The 19,978-nt window shown below is 39.5% G+C and overlaps 1 protein-coding gene across 4 annotated transcripts in view; it reads right to left on the reverse strand.

The window, feature by feature from the left end:
- The window catches only part of TULP4 (TUB like protein 4), a 163,727-nt gene that overhangs the window by 24,519 nt on the left and 119,230 nt on the right, over positions 1-19,978 (reverse strand). For all 4 annotated transcript variants that reach the window (XM_071434636.1, XM_071434615.1, XM_071434625.1 and 1 more), the window contains exons 5-7: positions 14,643-14,823; positions 12,029-12,163; positions 7,628-7,794 (exon numbers count right to left, since the gene is read on the reverse strand). In XM_071434636.1, coding sequence (XP_071290737.1) covers positions 7,628-7,794; positions 12,029-12,163; positions 14,643-14,823 — 483 coding nt within the window. The remainder of the gene's footprint in view (positions 1-7,627; positions 7,795-12,028; positions 12,164-14,642; positions 14,824-19,978) is intronic.

A 19,978-nucleotide genomic window follows, 5' to 3' on the forward strand; every position in this document is an offset into this window, starting at 1 on the left:
TTGGTTTATGTGACTGATATGAAGCAAAATGCAGCTGGAACAGCACCATACCAACATTTATCATCAAGATAAAGCACTGGATGAAAAACCTAAGAGATCTTCCCTACTATGTCAACTTATCCTAGATTTAAATTTCGAGGAAAATACTGATTTTAAAGTAGGAGGAATGAAGGAACTTCTTTTTAATTACATCTGGGCAATACCACACACACACCTCCAGGAAGGCACAAATCTCCAGGCTGACTGATGCGCAAATAGAAAGAAGCAACATGTGAACCTTGTGATTTTCACAGTAATTGCTGAATGCATTTTGTAGTGGAGAACTTCAAAAGAATTGAGAAATCCTTTGTGTGCCATCAATAATTCTACATGGTTTGCCATAGCCATAATCTGTGGGATACAGCCTTGCATTTGGGGAGAGGCCACATGAGGTATCCCCTACTGATTGGTATTTTCATGATTTGTGAGTGTGGCTCGGCCCTCACACTGTCTGGCAGCAATGAGACAGTTCAAACTGTTTACCAAATAAATGCAACTGAAAAGGCACTGGCAAAATGTAGGTACCTGCCACATCTACTACAGGACAGCCTGAGAAAGCACAGTAGAAGTGACCCTGATTTTCCCCAAGAGCTGAATCCCAGCATGGACAGCACTATCTGCCTGATCATGACTGTGGGATCCAAACTGCATCCTGCTGTTCCCTTTGCATCAGCTACAGCTTACCTACAAACACAGTGAGGGGACAAACAAGTATGTGACTTGGCACACAAATGTTTGTTTATTGGATAGACTTTAACAGCAGAAGAGAAGTTGAATATCCCAGCTATCATAATCCCATACAGCACACCCAGACCCGATGTCTCATATTGCAGCTATTATAACCCAAAACATCACACCCAGGCAGGACATTCTTCATCCAAACAGAGTCAAATAAAAGCCACCTCTTTCCTCAGGTTACTGCTGCACACATAGAGCACCAGAGGTGCAGATAGTAGCAGTGCAGGAACCTTTGCAATCTAAAACACTTTCTCAAGGGAAAGGTTTTTCAGAAGCTTTGAAATGCAGGGTAGGACCTCTGGCAACACAGCACTGTGGAGCTCTGAGGAGCAGAAAGTCAGAAGTTGAAAACTTCACCACTGTTTCCCTACAGGCAACCATAATTCAGTCACCTTCTAAACTTCTCAATGTATGATGCTCCTATATTCTGCTTATGAATGTATATGCAAACAATATGTGAGTGGGTGGATGATTAAACAAACCCACACACAATACCTACATGTGCTGTACTGTTTGTAAATCATGACATTTCTACTCTTCCATTTGTACAATTAGTTTCCCCACAGACCTCATTATGTTTTAATATTTTCAACCTCAACAAAGAGCAATTGCACCACACCACCAGGCATACCTTGCCTTCCTTTCTCTGAAATGATCAGACCCTTGGTGCACCTCCAGCCCAGTGGTCAGCAACATTTAATTTACAGTGAAGGGCTAAGACTTCAGATGAGCTTCAAGGAAAATTAGGTTGTCATTACAGGCTTGGAGAAATAAAAGATCGCCCAAATGCCAGATCTAACCTGACCTTTAAAGTACTGCTCCAATAATATTTTTCAATAACTATGCTTCCCAGTCTTTCCTTTGCTGGACAAGAGATATGAATCAATTACTGCAGCAAGTCAGTTATGAGCTGGCCACAGCTTTCTTTTCAAACTCTACTGAAAAAAAGCAATTGACCTCCAGCATCCAACATAAAAGTATTGTTCCTCATAAAGCTTCCACTTATTTGCACTGTTTTAGCAAAACAAGGAAGGACAAAAGTTGTTGTACACAAATTGTTGTTGTATCTACCTGTTAAAAAATGAACAAGCAGATTCTAGGACAGAAGAATTTTATTTTTCATGTTTGCACAGTCGGGGTTTTTTTTCTGCTAGGAATGAAGAAATGCAGCTACCAATATAACATGAGAATTTCTAATCTCACTTTGCATATAAAAATATCATCAGGTTGTGAAAAATCTCAGCATAAACTGTAAATACCTGAATGAATTCCAGGATTTAAATACCAACATGTAGCTCTATGACAATTATATATTAGAAAATACTGGCTAAAGCACAAGAAAAAAAAAGCTTTATCAGGAGAAATACTGACTGAAAACACATCTCACCAAGTGACTAACAAGGAGCTCTTTTGCCATTTCTTTCTAAGTGGGCTTGAAAGTGAGCTACAGCTACTCAAATCTACTCATTCCTGCATGTTCTTCTAAGGGGAATCAACATCCCACCCCAGCTGGGATGTTGATTCCCCTTAGAAGAGCATGCAGGAATGGATATTCCCAGTCAAAGTCCTGTGGTTGCTTCTTATGAGTCACCCTACTGTATCTATTACAGGAGAGAACATAATAGATATACATCCTATCACTTGTATGCAGTTCAGTCAATGAAAACACTGTTCTAGCTGATTCTTGCTGCCTGTCTTGAGCTCAGAAATCCTGAGCCACGGGGTCTGCCTGCTGCTTGAACTAATCCCTTCTTTGTTAGCACTGGGACTCCCACCGGTAATGAAATAAAAATAGTATTCCAGGGCAGAAAGCCCAGGAACTAGCAGGACTTTTCTCAGGAGGAAGAACACAGCTGCAAAATAGTACCCAGTGAATGGCATGTGTAAGTAGGTTGCCTGCTTGCTCTCACTCCAGACTGCTGATGCAGAGATGCACACTCTTCCCTCTCAGAGACAAGCTGAGAGGTGCAATGGCTGCAGTGCCCACCTGGCTCTTGTGAGTTGTGTGTGCACACCTCTGTGCTGCCACAGCGTTCATGGATGGTGTGGGAAAGCAACTCCTTCATTCTTCTGCTCCTCATATTTACAGTGGGAAAAATATTAACTGCTAAGAATTGATGGTGACAAATGATGAGAAATCTGCCACTGCTGTGGCCTGATATGATTTTTGATGTCATAAACTCTTATTTGATTTGCAGCTGTTTCTTATACCCTCTCTACTTCTACAGTATCTTTTAAGAAGTCAATACAACAAGATTCCATTTTAACAGAAAGAGTTGCTGAGAAAAGTGTCTTCAATTTCCAGTGCTGATCAAAATCCATTTGTGCAGCAGAGATGATCCTGTGCCTATATAAAGAACACCAAGGTCCTTATTGATGTACTAAAGCATGTTTCACCAGTTAGTTCTAAACTGTTGCTTTTTTTTCCTGTAGGAAAATAAACTCTTCTTGAAGCTTTGTTGTCATCCTATAACAACTAAATAAAATTGATTTTAGGCAATATAAATGAAAGGCAACATTAATTCAGATGTAACAAACCTGAAAACTCTGTGTGAAATAAATGAAGAAAAGTAAGCAAGGTCTGCCCAGCTGAATAACATAAAAAAGCAGCCTCTTCTTTCAGAACCTTTTGATCTGAATTAAACCTAAAATTGCATCTTCCTTCTCTAGCCTTTACAGAACTACCAGGTTTCTGCAGGATCATATAATCTTCAATCTATTCATTTAGATGCTGGGACATTTCCAGCAGAGAAGCAGTCTGTGAAATGCTGACAGCAGCAGGTCTATAGCAAGCTGGTTTTCTTCTCAAAGACTTCTAGAAACTTCTTCCATAAAAATTTAGTCTTTGGTACATCATCTTGAATTTGGTTTAAAAATATTACACAGATAAACATGGGTTTTTTACATTTAATTTTGTTGTCTATACCACATGTGAAGCTTAGCTCCCTCTCATCCTCCTTCACTGCACTCGAGATGTAATCTGTACTCACACCAGCTACACAGTGATATAAAACCTTAAAGTCATGTAAATTTACTGTAGAATTAAAGGTGTATGGAGGAGATCTGCATTGTAGCTTCTAAATCTGTGCTCTTGTTCCCCTGGTCCTCTCTGGGGCATATTAAAAAGTCATAAAACCTGAAGAAGGGACCAAATATAAGCCACAAGACTGAACCATTACAAAGAAAAAAATCACAAGTTTGTTAAAGTTGGCAGTTAGATAATGTTGAAGAGATCCTGTAGGAGACTCCTGTTCAAAGTTCAGGATATAGGAAGATATGAAGCATCTGTTTCCAATCAGAAGTGACAGCAGGTAAAGCTGGTTGATATAATAAAGACCTGTCTGCACATTAGAGGAGATCTTCTAAAGTGACAGAACTAGGTTGCAGCATTTGGTAAACAATTTTAGCAGGACTATAAAACAGTCTTAAAGGAGTTGATTATTCTCATCCCTGCTTGATGCCGGGGAAAGGTTGTGAGGACTTACCAACAATATAAGAAATTAACATCCTTCCAATAAAAACATTATGACCAGCAGGGCAGCCTGCTGTTGCAGTCTCATTTTTAAATACTGAAAAAGCAGGACCATGAAAAACCTGGGCATATTTTTCATACCTCACATTGGTGTTTGTAGTGCATACAAGGATGGGCATAGTAAGAGGTAAATTTTACAGAAACTGATAGTATGTATTTGAATAGCCATCAGCTGATCACCAGCCCTTAAAATATGCTCTCTGCATAGAATTCAGTTCAGTATTTGACCAGCCCTTACCAATGCTTTTTCAGCTCTTTCCACTCTATTCTGCAAACACATCCTTGCAGGATGCCAGGCTGAAGCCCCAGAGCCAGGAACAGGAGCGAATGCTACACTATGCCAACTCTACCACTCTGTTTATGAATGTTGTTTTTCAAGCAAAGCTACTGCTTTTATTCCAATACTTCTAAACAAGTGTGATTTCCCTATCTTGAGCTTTATAGTCAGCAAACTAGGTTTATGAACTATAAATTCCTACACTGAAGGTAAAAGCTGAAGAGAGTTAATCAAACGAGACAGAGGATGCCAAAACCACACTAAAGCTGGAGCAGAAGGCAGCATATGGAACATCTTGAAGGGATCCATGACAACAGTCATCATTCAGATGAGTTACCTGCAGTTCCCAAATCTATTCTACCACTGGGATTTGCAGTGACTTTATGTTTAGTAATACTCTAGCTAAGTTGCATACAAATCCTGTCAGTCTTAGACTGAGTTTTGTTATAAACAATAAAATCTGCTTCCTGACTATCTTACCGAAGACAGGACAGACAAACAACAGAAACAAAACAGTTCAGTATATTTTACTGATAACATTTTCAGACATTTGCTATGTCAAAGAATTAGGACAGATAACCACACTGAAAATCAGTTTTGTAACTGTAATCCATTATTTTTTTATATTGATGGTTGTTTTATTTTACCTGGCTTTTGTATTCAGAACAACAGTCATTTATAATCAATGACTGTTCAATCATTTCCAGTCACACATTTGCTTCTTCTTGCTCTTCTGCTAAGACAAGAAAGTCTTAGCAGAGGAGTTCAAAATGAGGAAAGAGGAAATTCTTTTATTTTCTTCTTTTTTTTTTTTTTTTTTTAGTTCAGTAACCAGTGATGAATCTTATAAAATCCCATTACAAGGCTGACTGCCATGGAACAGAAAACTAATTAATTTATTCTGATGAATTTGTCATGAGACAAATTACTAGGACCACTGACTCACTCTCATCTTTGCACATACATCTTTGGAGCACAGGCACAGCATAGCAGAAGTTACCAGTAATTTTTTTGCAACACTGGTTTTTATCTGGTTTTGTCACTAAACCAAATACTTAACAATGTTCCAGCATACCTGTCATTTAGCTGCTAATACTGCTAGACCAGCATTCAAATACATAGGAGAATAAAATCCATGAGAGTAGACACAGGTGTTCTTCTGAAAGATCACTCACTTCCTCCTGCAGCTGAGTAAATATGAATTTAGATGCACCAAATAAAGAGACTAAACACTGACTAATAAGAGAAGAGAGGTGGCTCTAATTTTAGGTAGGTTTATGCACACAGCTTTTTAATAAACATAAATATATGAGTTTGAATGTTACTTTTATCCTAATTTCTGAAGGAAATGAGACTCCTTGATTCTGCTATTAATTGGTGGTTGCCTCTCCCTGAGTGTCCTCATCCTTCACTTAACAACCTGGCTTACAACTTCTGAAGTTGGCTTTTAGTCTGCAGTTGACAATGGGGGAAGAAATCTCCATTACATTAAAATATTGCTATTCCAAACAAAAATTGCTGCTGGAAAAAGCAGAAAGGCTTATATTACTACTTCCACTATTGGAAATACTGCAGTACAAACTTGGCATGCACCTGTCCTGTCTGACCTCTCAGCTGCCCTGTAAGCACTCACATAATGGCAGAATAATTAGCCCCCACATCAGGCACAATATGTGCTTTCTCCCAGCTGGTTGGGTGGAGGAGAAAGGAAAGAGCTGAAAACATGAAAAGAAGTTGAAGCTATACATGGAGAACTAGGGGTGATGAAAGTATTTAAATTAAGGAGAATTTGAAATTAGCAGGAAAAAAGCAGTGAGGGAAAAGCCTGCACACACATAAGTCATAACCTGACCTGGTGGGTTCTGATGCTCAAACCACAGAGTGATTTCACAGCCTGGCACCAGAGGGTTCAACAGCTGATCTGCACATACTGAGTTCTGGTACTGAAGTAACAGAACAAGGTTTGCTTTCACCTGGGCTGGGAAAAAGCAACACTGATATAAATATGTTTTCTTCAGAACTGACCCAGAGAGGAAAGGGCTGGGCTACTTTGCTGCAAGGGCTACATTGGAGACAACACAGCTGTGTTTATGGGTGAGTCCTTTAGGTACCTAAATCAGCATTAGACATCACTGTACATATTTAGGTTGGCTTTAGAGACCATTATTTTACACTTTACACAACTAAAGAATTCTATCTAAATTAGAGTGCTAAGGTTAATAAGCACAGGTTAATGCTAAATATAAGCAAACACAAAGGCTTGGCAGATGGTTTACTATGTCACCCTTTTGCATCCATTCCAGGTCAGGGTACTGGAAAAAAAATGATAATACATGGTATCATCATTAAATATAATTAATATATCTACAGCATTTTCCTTCACTTTTAGATTTCAAAGCTATTATAGAGTTTCATTACTAGCAGCAGAAGCCAGAAGGGAGTCATCCCTATTCTGCAGAAAATGACACAGAATTCAGCTGGGCTCTGAAGTACCAGCAAACACCTATGAAGCATGTTTTACTCCTGAGCAGCTCACAGACCATATGCTGGCATTAACTTTGCAAGTTACATGACTGAGGTTACTGCATCACACCAAATGATTGTACATTAGAAAATTACAGTAATGGAATAATCTGGTAGTTATGATACTGGACTTGGAATATTTTTGTCCTGCTCTTGGCTCTGCTACAACATTAAGCAAATTATTCAGTTTTTTTTCTCCTCAGTCACTTATCCATAAAACAATGGAATTTTCTTTTTCTGTTTGTCTGTTCATGGCCCAGTGAGTTTGTGAAACAGACTTTCTCCTTTTGTATTTCCACAATGCCTACCACAGTGGACCTTAGAATCAGGTGCAGTCTTGCATGTCTCCCTTAATGCAAACAACCATTGTTTATAGCTCATTTTTATCTATATTGTGTTTTAGGATGGATTCGGGACATTTTGCAACCTTTTCCACATTGCAGGTCTACAGCAATGAGCTAAAGTGGGAAAAACATGTCAGCAAAGCAGGGAGAACAGACTTTAAAAATGCCTCCTACCTGCACAGGTGTCTCCAGGGTGTAGATGTGTTCCCCACGCACATTGTAGAACTTGACCAGCGCGCTTTTCAGCAGGGAGCCATTGCTGAGGTCAAGCAGCTGGTTCTGCTTCTCCATGCCTGCTACTGCCAGCAGGTCTCCTTGTGTGCACCACTGCACCACCACATCTGAAACCACAAAGATGTCTGAATCACCACTCACTAGAAACAACAGGAACAGCACTTCCAGATGCTGCAAAGTGACGTGAACAGATAAAACATGCTCTCAGAAGTTCCTTAAGTACTTAGAAACCTATATCCTTTCATTGAAATAGTAGAAAATATGCCACAGATGCACTTTTGAGAAAGACTCTTCATTTTGTAAACTGAAAAAAATGTGTAAAAAACATTCTTTTTACTCTATTGTGAGTCTAGAATGTAATCAGTAGTTGCTCCTAAACACATAAGAACAAGAATTTACTAGAGATGTTGAAACTGATGTGGAAGATCCTACATACAGCTTTGGGGTAAATAAGTGGAATCAAGTTAATATGCAGATAAATAATCTTACTAAGAGAGTAGCAAAGAGTGTTTGTCTGCAAAGGCCTATAATGCAAAAAAGCAGAATATCTGGCAATGCCTCATGTTCTCATGGCTGTCAATGTAACTTTTAACACCACTCAAACTAGAGTTACAACAGTATAGCATGAACCTAAAAGCACTTGGATTGTGTCCATAAATACAGATGGCCCACATATCATATGTTTTCTTTTGCCACCATCACACAAAGATGATGAGGGCTCTGGAGAATCTCTCTTACAAGGAGAAACTAAGGGAGCTGGGCAGGTTTGGTCTAGAGCAGCCAGAAACTGGACCTCATTATTATCTCAAAGTTTTGTGCAGAGAGGATGGTGCCAGACTCTTTTCAGTGGTGCCCAGTGACAGGACAAGGAGCAATGGCCATAAACTAAATCACAAGAAATTCAACCTCATGAGGAAGAACTTCTTTACACTGAGGGCAGCAGAGGAAGAGGCTGAGGAGTCTCCCTCTCTGGAGACATTCAAAACCCACCAAGACAAGACCCTGTGCAACCTATTCTGGAGGACCCTACCTTGGCGGGGGGGTTGGACTGGCTGATCCCCAGAGGTCCCTTCCAACCCTAATGATTCTGTGATTCTGACTTGTAAAATCTACTCAGCTGCTTAGCAGGGTTTTACTGGAATCACACAGGGACTGCTCAGACTCTCATATACATGGATATGAATATAGATATCAGTTACTTCTCTTACAGGCACCTCATGATGAGGGACGCCCACAGCTTAATTTGGGGATGCTTATTTCAAACTCATACCCTCTAGTTCTTTGTCACACTTCTAGAGTAATTCTAAAAAAGCATTTTGCATTTCTGCTTGTGTTTCAAAGGCAGATTTCCATGTTGAAGGAATACCAAGCTAGTATTTAAATCTTTTTACTCTTAAACCAGAGGTGAAAGGCATCTATTTTGTGCTGAGACAAAGTGAAGGTAAAGACAAAACTTTTGTGCTCTGGGATGCTCAGTCTGCCAAGAACCTTTTGAAGACACTTGTGGGCGAGAAGCTGTCTTCAAATGAAGAAGCAAGAGAGAAATGAGAGTTGGCAGGAAGGATCTCAAAATTGTTTCAAGTTGTCAACTTGTCATTTATAGGGACTTTTATGTGTAATTTAAAATGGTTTTGTATTATTTCAACCTTCTGATATTTCTCATGGGAATTATGCTTCTGTACATATCAGAGGGAAGCCGCATGTTCCTCAGGGTATTTTTTCCACAGCTAGGCATTGTATGCCTCTTGTTTTCTCTTAGTTTTCAGTCTTCTAAGTAACCTACAATGGGATTTAATTAATGTTTCTTGGACAGGAAAAAATAGGCAGGTTAGAAATAAACAAGGCAAGCTGATCAGCTCCACTTTTGGTAACTGGATAACTATGGAACTACCATAATGAAAAAACTGTCTCTTTTGGATACATGTCCTCAGGTAAAACTTTCAGCTGATTCCCATGACAAGAGGAAGATGAATGTCCAGCAGTTTTCTCTCTCTCTCTCTCAAAGTCCTAGATTAGACTGCTGCAAAGGCAGCAAAGGGGGTGGATATGGACTGCAGCATCCCTCCAGGGCGTTGTGGCTCTACTGACAGACTTGGCACTGCCGGGAGGATCTTCAATGACTACTGGACCTTTACACAAAATAACTGGTGAACAGGTTCTCAGCACTAGCACAGAGATTAAAAATCAAATGGAGGTTTCATTTAGGGTAATGGTCTACAAGTGAATCAGTGGGTCAGTCACCCCTACTTTCCAGCCAGCACAGGCATGGAAATCAGCAAACCTTGAACACAGAGCACTGTAAATGTGCAACAGCTCTAGAGGCAGTAGTTGTGGCTAACTAGTACAATTAATAGATGTAGCTCAGCAGTTCTGCAGGAAGCAGTGCACTGAGAATCAGAGTTAAAAAGCACCAAAAAAATAAAGGATACATTTGAACAGTTCAGGATCTCCACCAGGACTCGCAAAACTACCAGGACTGTTCAAGCTGGATCAAAAGAACTTTTATTTGGGTAATCAAATTATTAAGGTTTCTCCTCTGTCAATTTAACAGAAATATTATCAGTAAAATGACAACTTTGCAAAACTAGTACAATATGTATATTCTCTATATATTAAAAATATATTGCTACTGCTTGAAATAATTTCATAGTTGCCTACTTTAAAAATACAATGAGTAGCCTACAGCGGCCAATAAAGGCAAGGATATCTGCTGCAGAGATCACAGAGCAATACTTTGAGATTTTAAACACAAACACATGAACAAGGACTTGCAGTCCTTGCACATTCTTGCCTGTGATAAAATCCAGTAAAATTTAGAGTCACTTGAAAAAAATTATGAAGCTACAGGAAGTGTGAACATCTACATAGAACCAGACATAAAATACTTTCCACTGTAGAGTGCTTAAAACAACAATATCCCAATCATCTTTCTCTGTCTCACACACATTCCCAATCCAGTAAGATGCTGCATGTTTTTTGTCTACTGATGACAAAAATGTAGTCAAGCTTATAACTAATAAAAATATTCCTACCCAATCTAGCACATTAATATTTTGCTACAGGAGGGTAATAAATTTAAGGGATCTTTTTTACACCAGTGAAAGTCAGTGGGGAAGGAGAAACAGGATACACATCCTCAGCAAGATAGAGCCCTGCAACTCTAAACAGAGAATAAGATGGGGTCTGTTTCTCCTACTGTTTCTAGTTGAAAGCTAGACTAGATGACAACTCAAGACTGCTCTGTACCCTGATTACTCTAATATTGTAGAAATGCTGAGCAGACCCATTGGTGATTATCACAAGAGCTTTTTTAAGTTGGCCCCAGTTCTCCACACTTTTGGTATCCTTTCACTGATGAAGTTTTCTGGATTGTAGGGTTGTCTCACGATGCTGTGTTTTGGCACTCACACATTTCTGGGGCTGGCACAGGAGAAAGGAATGGAACAGAAACCTTACAGGTGATGTTTTTACCTCCCAAGACTACTGTACATAACGGATCACCAAAAAACTGTGGGGACAGTGTAAGGGCAACTTTTCACCAAAAACATCCCACTATTTCAGAACAGCTAAGAGTCTGCTCCAACAGCCTAATTCTCTTTTCACCTAATTTAAAACTAATTCACCTGTGGAGATGAAAAAGCTTCAGTGGAACCTATATTTAAGCATGTGCCTATGTGCTGTATTGAATTAAAATGTCTCTGCAGGCAAAGCACAGTAAATTGCACGGAGAGTGCTGGCAAAGTAAAGGACATTTTTAATAGGTAAGAACAGTAAAAATTTCAATGTGAGTTAAAGATTTTACATGGAATACTGATTGTACAAACATTTGTGCAGATCACTTAGCAAAATTTATAGTAATAATCACTGGAATGTTTTCTCTCTCAGAACAACTTGCCTCTTGACAATTAATAATTCTAGCAAGTTTTCAATAATTGTGAGAACCAAAGCAGAATTGCAATTTATACAGGTTACCAAAAGCATGGAAGATCTTGTGAATTAGACATGCAAAGGAAGTGTTACGTAGCAGAGACATTCACACAAAGAACTGTAATAATATTAATGCACTCTGCTGGAAAACTGCAGAGCAAATCAGTTGCCCTACAAACCTGCCACAAAAACACGATCTCAAAAATATTGTGAAGCATTTTTTCAAACACAGAAACTCCATCAGCCAAGAACTGCTCTTCCTCCAGCAGGTGTCACTGCTGGAAACGGCAATAACAGCGCTCAGGGCTCCTGGGTTAAGGAGCAAGAGGCACAACAATGTAACCTATGCACACATCATCAAAAATACAAGAAAAACAGGGCACGGGAGAGGGAGAAACAGCTTCTTATTCGTACCTTTCAGCCCTGAGCGGATGATAGTGGGAGACAAGTCATCGTAATTGTTCATTAAACTGATGTCTCCTGACGTGAAGCTGACAGTCAGTAGTGGCTTGGTGTTCTGCACCGGGACTGGATAGGCAGCTGGTCCATCTGCAAAACAAGGCTCTGAGTGAGCAAAAGGTGAGCAACCAAAAATAATCACATCCAGGTCAAAACACACTGTACTTCAGCCTACCACCATCAGGAGTTGTTCCAAGCCTCTCTACCTGCTTATTTCTGCAACATCTGTGGGCACAAGCAAAGCAGGTTTAGCTAGTTAAGCTTCTTTGTTTCTGTGAAACCTCAGTGCTTTTACTTTGTCAATTTTCGCTGCACCATATCCACAGTGATTTATGCATATACTATTATGTTACATTGTGGTGTTTTTTCAGTCTTTCTCCATTCTCAACTCCCCAAAGTGACAAAAAAAAATGGAAAACCAGTGCCTTAGAAGACTTCCTCAGAATCTCAGTTGAAAACCAGCATGATGAACAATATAATGACATTAAAAGCAATTTGTTCTATACCCTTTTCGCTTGGGCAGGTACCAGGGACTCCTCCTGGGGTCACACAGAGACATTTTAAGAACTTCAAAGAGAACATACTGACCTTTCACAAATTACTGCATTCTAAATGTCTAGGCAGCAGCATGAAAAGATACCTGCCATTCTGCATAACAGGATCCAATGCACCCAAAAGCAGAGGTGAGCCCAAATGGAACACTTGGCTTTAAAAACCAGTTTTGCAAATTCTCTGGTCCTCTGAGCTTGTTTTTCAGCAATTCACTAAAATTCCTTTGCTCAAATACTTCATGACCTATATTGGCATCTGCAGCTTTTGGTGTTTAACTCCTGTTTACAGTTTCTGAGAGGAGATGCCACTTGTCCCTGATTAAGTGCCTGTCAAGGCCCAGCCAACATCTTTCCAGTCAACAAAAATGTCAGAACCAGTTAGGAGTAGTATTGTTTCCTGAACTTGTAAAAAAGCTGATGAGAAAGAATTTTGGAGAAGAATGTCTAGTAACTGGCACCTCTGTGTGTATATAATTTAATAAGAAAATCCCAACAAACTTCTAGTCCTTCCTACACATCTGTGTGAGTCAAAGGCTTGTCACCTTTGAGAGGTTTATGCTGCATCTGCTCTAAAGAAAACAGATCATGTTTGGGTAATCATTAAAATAGGCTTGTAACGAGTCCACCCACCCCCTGACTGACTCAGAAAAAGCTAACACACACATTTGGATCATTTAAGCTCTCATTTGCAATTTCACCATCCTCCAAATGGAACCTCAGTATTTCTGAAAAACACAACAAAACCCCAGGAAAAATCCAATTTATTGTTGTTGTCTGTCTTGCTTTAGGAGCTTGCTAGGTTGAAGTTAGTTTCTTTCCTTCTAAGGGAAGAAATCTTACCCATTACCAGAAGTAAGGCATGAAAGCGAAAACAAAATCCAGTTTTAAAATATTCTAACATTTTACCAGGTGATCAGATTATCTTCCTTCAATATATGTTAAATACATAAGCTTGTTATATAGTGGAAAAGGTAGATTTTTTAGTGTGAATCCAAATTAGAGTTAAAACTGAAAAAGTCCTCAATTCAGAGGTTCAGATCCAAGACCCAAATTCAGAATTATTTTTGAATAATTGTTATGTATTTAAAATTTTCACTGTACAATCACTGAGTGTTATAGAAAGTTAGTTCTTAATGTAGTTCAGGCTTTATACACTGAAACACAGGAACAGCTCACCTAGAGCTTATAAAGTGATCAATCACATCAGTGGTAAGTATTGTCATTACTTGAATGAGAAGGGTGGGACAGACTGTGCATGAGCACCTAAGCCTCGTAAGTCTCTGCTACTGATGATTTCCAAAGACTTTAAAACCAAAATATTTCACCAAACAAGTTGTATTGAGACTTAAGGAGAGAGAAGGATTTATTCCTGACTCTCAAACTGGCAATGTGCTCTGAAGCATGTGAATTAATAACTCCAGCCAACTCCAGTCACCCTGCTTCTACCCCATGTCATTGCAGGAAATATCTTCATTTCTGAGCCTTCTGCAGTATTTATGGAACTCTTTATGTCAGGACTACGAAGGATGGGACTGTAACGATGAGCTTTACAGAAATCCTACAAAACAGAGATAACACTAAATATATAGTACTTCACACCATGTCTAGTACTGCTGCCTTTTCACATGAATCTATATAATAGTGCATTAATTTCTGTGGCTGCACTCTGTACCTCCATACACACCAACCACTGCAATACCTCATGCCTGCTTATCAGTGAAACCTGACATATCCGTGTCTACTGTTTTTCACTCAGCCTTACTGAAAACTTATCGAGCTTTGTGATGTTATTTCATTTGTGCAAACAGAGGCAGAGCAGCACAGATGAGGCATGACCTGCAGCAAGGCTGGTGGCAGAGCTGGAACAAACCCACTCTCCCATACCAGCCCTCTGCTCCACGAGAGCTTGAAGCTGTGGCCACCCTGCTGGTTTTGTAGGGTGTGACATCGCCCTGGCATTTGGGATGCCTTCATGAGCAGGTGCAAAGCTGAAGCAGAAGGATGTGCACAGGACCTACCCTGTGGTGGGGAATAGTCGTCCGAGTCCGTGTCGCTCTCGCTGCTGTCCTCCACCAGGAAGCTGGGGTAGTTCCAGGACATGTTGAGGATGCCATCTGACTCATGAAGGAGCACGTGGGCCAGCATGCGCCCGTGGCAGTCCATGACAATAACCTGTCCATCAGCAGTGCCAAACAGTACCTAAAAATGACACAACAACCCTCAGTCCCACCAAATGTCAGCCACGGGGCCCTCCTTCAAATGCATGTTGTCATTAACCAGCCATCCTGGAAATCAACTGAAAGCAAAGCAGTCATGGATGTGAAAGGGTGCCAGAATAGGACCCTGCAATCAAAGATGAATGTGAAGAATGAAGTTAAAGCACCAGAGTCTACAGGCAAGTTTGTAAAATCTGTGAGCAAGTAATGTTTCATGGTGGATGCATTTCATTCACTTTAATATGAGACATTACACTTCATTTGAACTTGATTATTACCAAAATTGAGCTGGCAGAAAGGCTACCACAGATTATTTAGTATTCTTGGATAATACAAAAACTCCTAAACCTGGTGGCAGAAAAGGTGTGCATCAGTCATAACAATATCAAAAGAAAAGACACAGCTGACCAAAGTGAGGTCCTAGCAGAGATTTCAAATGGTTCATGAGAAATAGAAAGCTGAATAGAGAAGGACAGGTTATTCAGCTGATGCATAGACAAAGTGGGAGAATGCCTTCCAAAACCAAAAAAGAGACAAAAGCAGTATGATCAGGCAGCTGGAAGGAGATTAACACAGGCCAAGGGGAAGGTAATAAGGCAACATGCTGCACATCCAGGAAGAGATGAGAAGAGCTTCCGCCCACCATTTCAAACAGAAAATGGATAATCCAAGTTTTTTCTTGTCCTTAAACAACTCCATAGCCAATCACAGACTGAAGTCAGACTGACTGGAACCTGCAATTTCCTTTTTAATAAATTCTTCTTGAGGATTTAAGAAAGTTAAGATCTTGCATATTTGATGAATTTTAAGAGAAAAATCAGGAAATAAGGACTAATAAATCCTAAAGCAATAAATGGATTAGCCAAGGCTGTTGCTGCCATCACATAATTCTGTATGAGGCAAATACACTTTAAAGCAAGTTTAAAAGCACCCATCAACTTGAAAACTAGCCAGCATTAAAAATGAAGCTCAAAGGAAGGTCAAACCTTACACTTGCTCTTCAGTCAACCACCTATTTCCAGTAAATTTAAGGTTCTAACAATTAAATGCCCAGGTCAGAAATTCACCTAGCCTTGGATCTTACCCTTAAGAATGGTCAAGTGTTTGGAGAAGAGTAAAAGAACAGGATGCACTGAGCAAGCATCTCCCCCCACACTCCTGCAGCTTTCAACAAAAAAAAACCCACAATCCCTCTTCTCTGATAATTGATAATTTCATTTGGCAACCTTTAGCTCTTTACACTGAAAGAAACACGAATAATTGTTCCCTACTTACATTCTTAACATTGGTCACAAATTGACAGACCTCTATTATGTAATTGCCTGGTCATCTCTTTCCCAAGCTGAAGAATCACGGCCCACTTAAGATCTCCATGTACACTTCTTGTTCAAAGCCTGCAATCACCCTCAGTGACCTCTGCAGTCAGAGGTCTTCTTTTCTATCTTCCTACTGAGAGGCTGTGTCAGACTCGCAGCAAGCAATGTGTGTACTGTATCACACTTATTCAACAGTAGTCTCCTAGGAAGCAATTGTCATTATTGCACTTTTGAAAGTTCAGAAAGGAAGTGTGGTTCCTTAAGCCTTAGTAAAAAACCCCAAAAAATATGCCAAAGCAAAAAAACCCAAACCAAACCAACAAAAAGAAAAAAAAACCACCAAACCAAAAAAACCCCAAAACACAAAAAAACCCAAACAACCACAAATCAAAACAAACAAAAAAAATTAGAGTTCTTTTTATGATCAACATAATGAAGGTTGTAAACCAGAATGGCAATTTAACAGAACTCCCATAAAGTCATCAAAATCTTAAGGAAAACAATGGAGTTGTTTCCCATTATCAAAAATAATTAAAAAATCTGTATCTGGCTGCCTTACTGTAATCATTACAGGTTAAAAATATTTTTGTGTTAAATCGTTGCTGGGTTAAAACAGCAACTGAAGTTTGCTACAAGCCTCAAAATACTATTCCTTAGGTGTAAGAGCAAGCATTCAACCTTTGTTCAACTCACACTATCCTCCCTTGTGATCCCTTATTCTATTCTTTTTCCACTTATATCATCACATCTCCTTTCACACTGTTCACTATTTCCACTGTTTTCACATGCATGATCAGTGCATGGCCACTGTCACTATTCATTTTCAAAACAGCCACTCTCTGATCTCAACAAAACAAACTTTTACAAAGGCAAAATCCTACCAGTCGTCACTGCTAGCTTTTCACACCACTCTCAGTCTACTAGGGATTAGTTTCTAGTTAGTCTACAAGAAGTTCTGGAACTGCAAATACTCAGAGAGGGGAGCTGAGCCTCTGTTGTTTCTGAAAATAGCAGTACAAGAGTCTGCCTCCTAAAACCCCACAGAAGCATTTCATAATTGGGTAGGAACAAAATCTTTGTATTCATCACTCAACAGTTCAGTCTCATCTCAATCCAAAGCTAATTCTTTTGAGTAACACTGCCCCCAAATAATTTAAAATTATGAAGTCCTCAGTAATTTCCAGTTCAGAACAGCTGCATGTCAGCATATTAATTCTTGCACTGGAACTTGAGAGAGCTCTTTAGCAACCTAGAAATATCAGAGGGCACACTTCATCTCTTCAGCCAGGCTGTAGGTTTCAAGGAGCAGCTGTAAGTTTCAGGGTTATTGTAGCAATACAACCTTTAAGATGAAAGCATTTATCAGCCTGATAGTCCTGCTGGCTGAACTCCTGCTGAAGCTGTAAAAATGTCTAATGGTGTTATCATCCATAACATTACTCAGGTTATAAATGCCACACTCAAGCTACTTATGTCAGATGAATAAAACTCTCTTGACCTTCAGACAAAAGGTTGAGCCACAGGATATCCCTAAAGGATCTAACAGAGAAATTAAGAAGTTACATTTTAGATACTTAAATACTTTTTTTGTGTGTGTGTTTGCAGATCTAGGAGGTCAGACAGAATGTTGAAAAAGGGAACAAGTTATAGTGGTTTGTTAACCCTTGAACACAAAAGCTAAGTGATAATAATTTAAAAAACCCTAGTACTTATTTTGAAGTGGTTCTTTGGCCCCTTGTTCTGTTCTTCTCTTGACTCATCTCTTCTCCTTTCCTACTGCTTGTTTTTACAACTGATCTTACATGTATTACCAACTGCAGAATTGCATTTGCAGAATATGGAAAATGTGATAACCCAATACCTAAAATCACCCAGTACCTTCTGAGTGTGAGTCAGTACCACAACATAAATGCAGTATGTCTTTACACAATATCACACATGACCAAGCCTACACCACAGTGAAGCTGCAACTGAATAAAGTCACACAAATGCAGGGCTCCTGTAGTGCCCAGATGTTGTGTGCTTTCAAGGGAAACTGTGGTTAACAGCACTGGGAAAGCACACATGGTTTTCCAAGTGTACCCAGAGATGAAAGGGGGGTTCAGTTCTGAAACACAAGTGTCTTAGTTCCCCATGAAACCCAAGCTTGGGGTGACTTCTATCTGTTATAACAAATCTGAATACCTGACAAACACCCTTCTCTGGAATGCACTGACCTCTTCAGTCTATGTGCTAACTTGAGGTGAGTTTCACAACCTAGTTTTGGTAAATTAATAGGTTTTTCAAGCAAAGATTTCTGAACTATCATCCATGAAAATTAGCATTCAATATTGCAACCCCCTTAAATGCCCAAGATATCAAAGACACTTCAACTAACAGTCTGAAATACACCAATTTCTAAAAGACATATAGTAAGCAAAAGATGGGGTATTTTGCTCTGAAGTATTCCTCTTATGAAGAGATTAATATTACAACAGCCAAGAAGCTAAAAATTCAGCTCAAGAGGAACAGCTTGGACATGTTGGATGGCTTTGCTACGTAAATTTCAGTAATACTGCGCCGAACTCCGCAGTTCCTGTAAGATCTGTTGTGATGCTGCAATGCTCTGGACCAGACACAGCACCAGCAGAAAGTGGTTTGGCAGCACCAAGATTCACAACGCTACAGTGGAGTGACCAAAGACCTGGTACATTGAAGGTCCAGCTCAGGAAGCCCACTGTTTTGAAGAAGTATAATTTTGTAACACCAGTGCTTTTTTGACACATAACACATTTTGCTGCTATTTAATTTGGTTTAATGTAAGTAAATAGAACTCATCAACAGTAAGAATGCTCAAACTTTATCATAATGGGAATACATATGAGAAGTAGAAGGCAGAATTATTCCCAATCTCAGGTTTTGGTTGTACAAACTGAACAGTCAATAATGTTACAGAAAGATATCGATAAAACAAGATGCCTCCCTTTGTGACATTTAGTACTAACACTGAAGGTTTCTAATGTTGCTGGTTAAACAAAACTCCCAGGAAATCTAATCAATACATTTTCAGAACAGGGACTGTCATTCTGCATCAGGGAAACAACCAAACCTTTGACTGAAGCTGAAGTTAAAGCATTAGAAGCTGGATTTGCTATAGCAGCTGGAAGAAATATAAAGCTGTTGGAGGCTACTTTAGGGTAGCACTTTGCAAGTGAGATATTCCAGTATTGTGATGCTGGAAAGCTAAAAAAAGGAACATGCATCTGTTTTACTCCTGCTGGCTTGGGATTTTTAACAGATCCTCTTGACTTTCTACAAAGAACAAACATCTGACAACTCACAAACACAAAACAACTCATAGACTCCATTAATTTCAACAGCACTAAAAATTATTCTAGCAAACTCCATCCTAGTACAATCTGGTTCTTAAAACCGCAAATTTTCACATACAGGCAGAACTTGCCTTGTAGGACAATGCAAGGTGCATGAACAGATTGGATCTAAATTCCTGAACACACTGAAACATTCTGAAAATTAATGTAATCTGTCATTAAATCTTCAGTGCTCTAATCTTCCCTAAGATATGGCTAAGCTGTCAGTAACTCCACTGAGCAATTTCTCAAGTTACTGATCTCCCTTCTCCCACAGGACAGGTTTTGGTTTTTAACATTCTCCAGGGCTGTACTTTCAAAGTTTGAAGGACTCCTCTTCTTAACCACTTGGAAACCTTACCCTTTCAGTATTTTGTTTTACTCTTTGCCTTTGTGTGTGTGTTTGGCACACACACCTGCTAAAGTCTTGGTGCCATCATAGCAGGCTGTATCACTGTTGCCACTTAAAAAA

Source organism: Agelaius tricolor, unplaced genomic scaffold (assembly GCF_023055355.1).
Source record: "Agelaius tricolor isolate 1412-34295 unplaced genomic scaffold, bAgeTri1.0.p SCAF_1, whole genome shotgun sequence".
NCBI lineage: Eukaryota > Metazoa > Chordata > Aves > Passeriformes > Icteridae > Agelaius > Agelaius tricolor.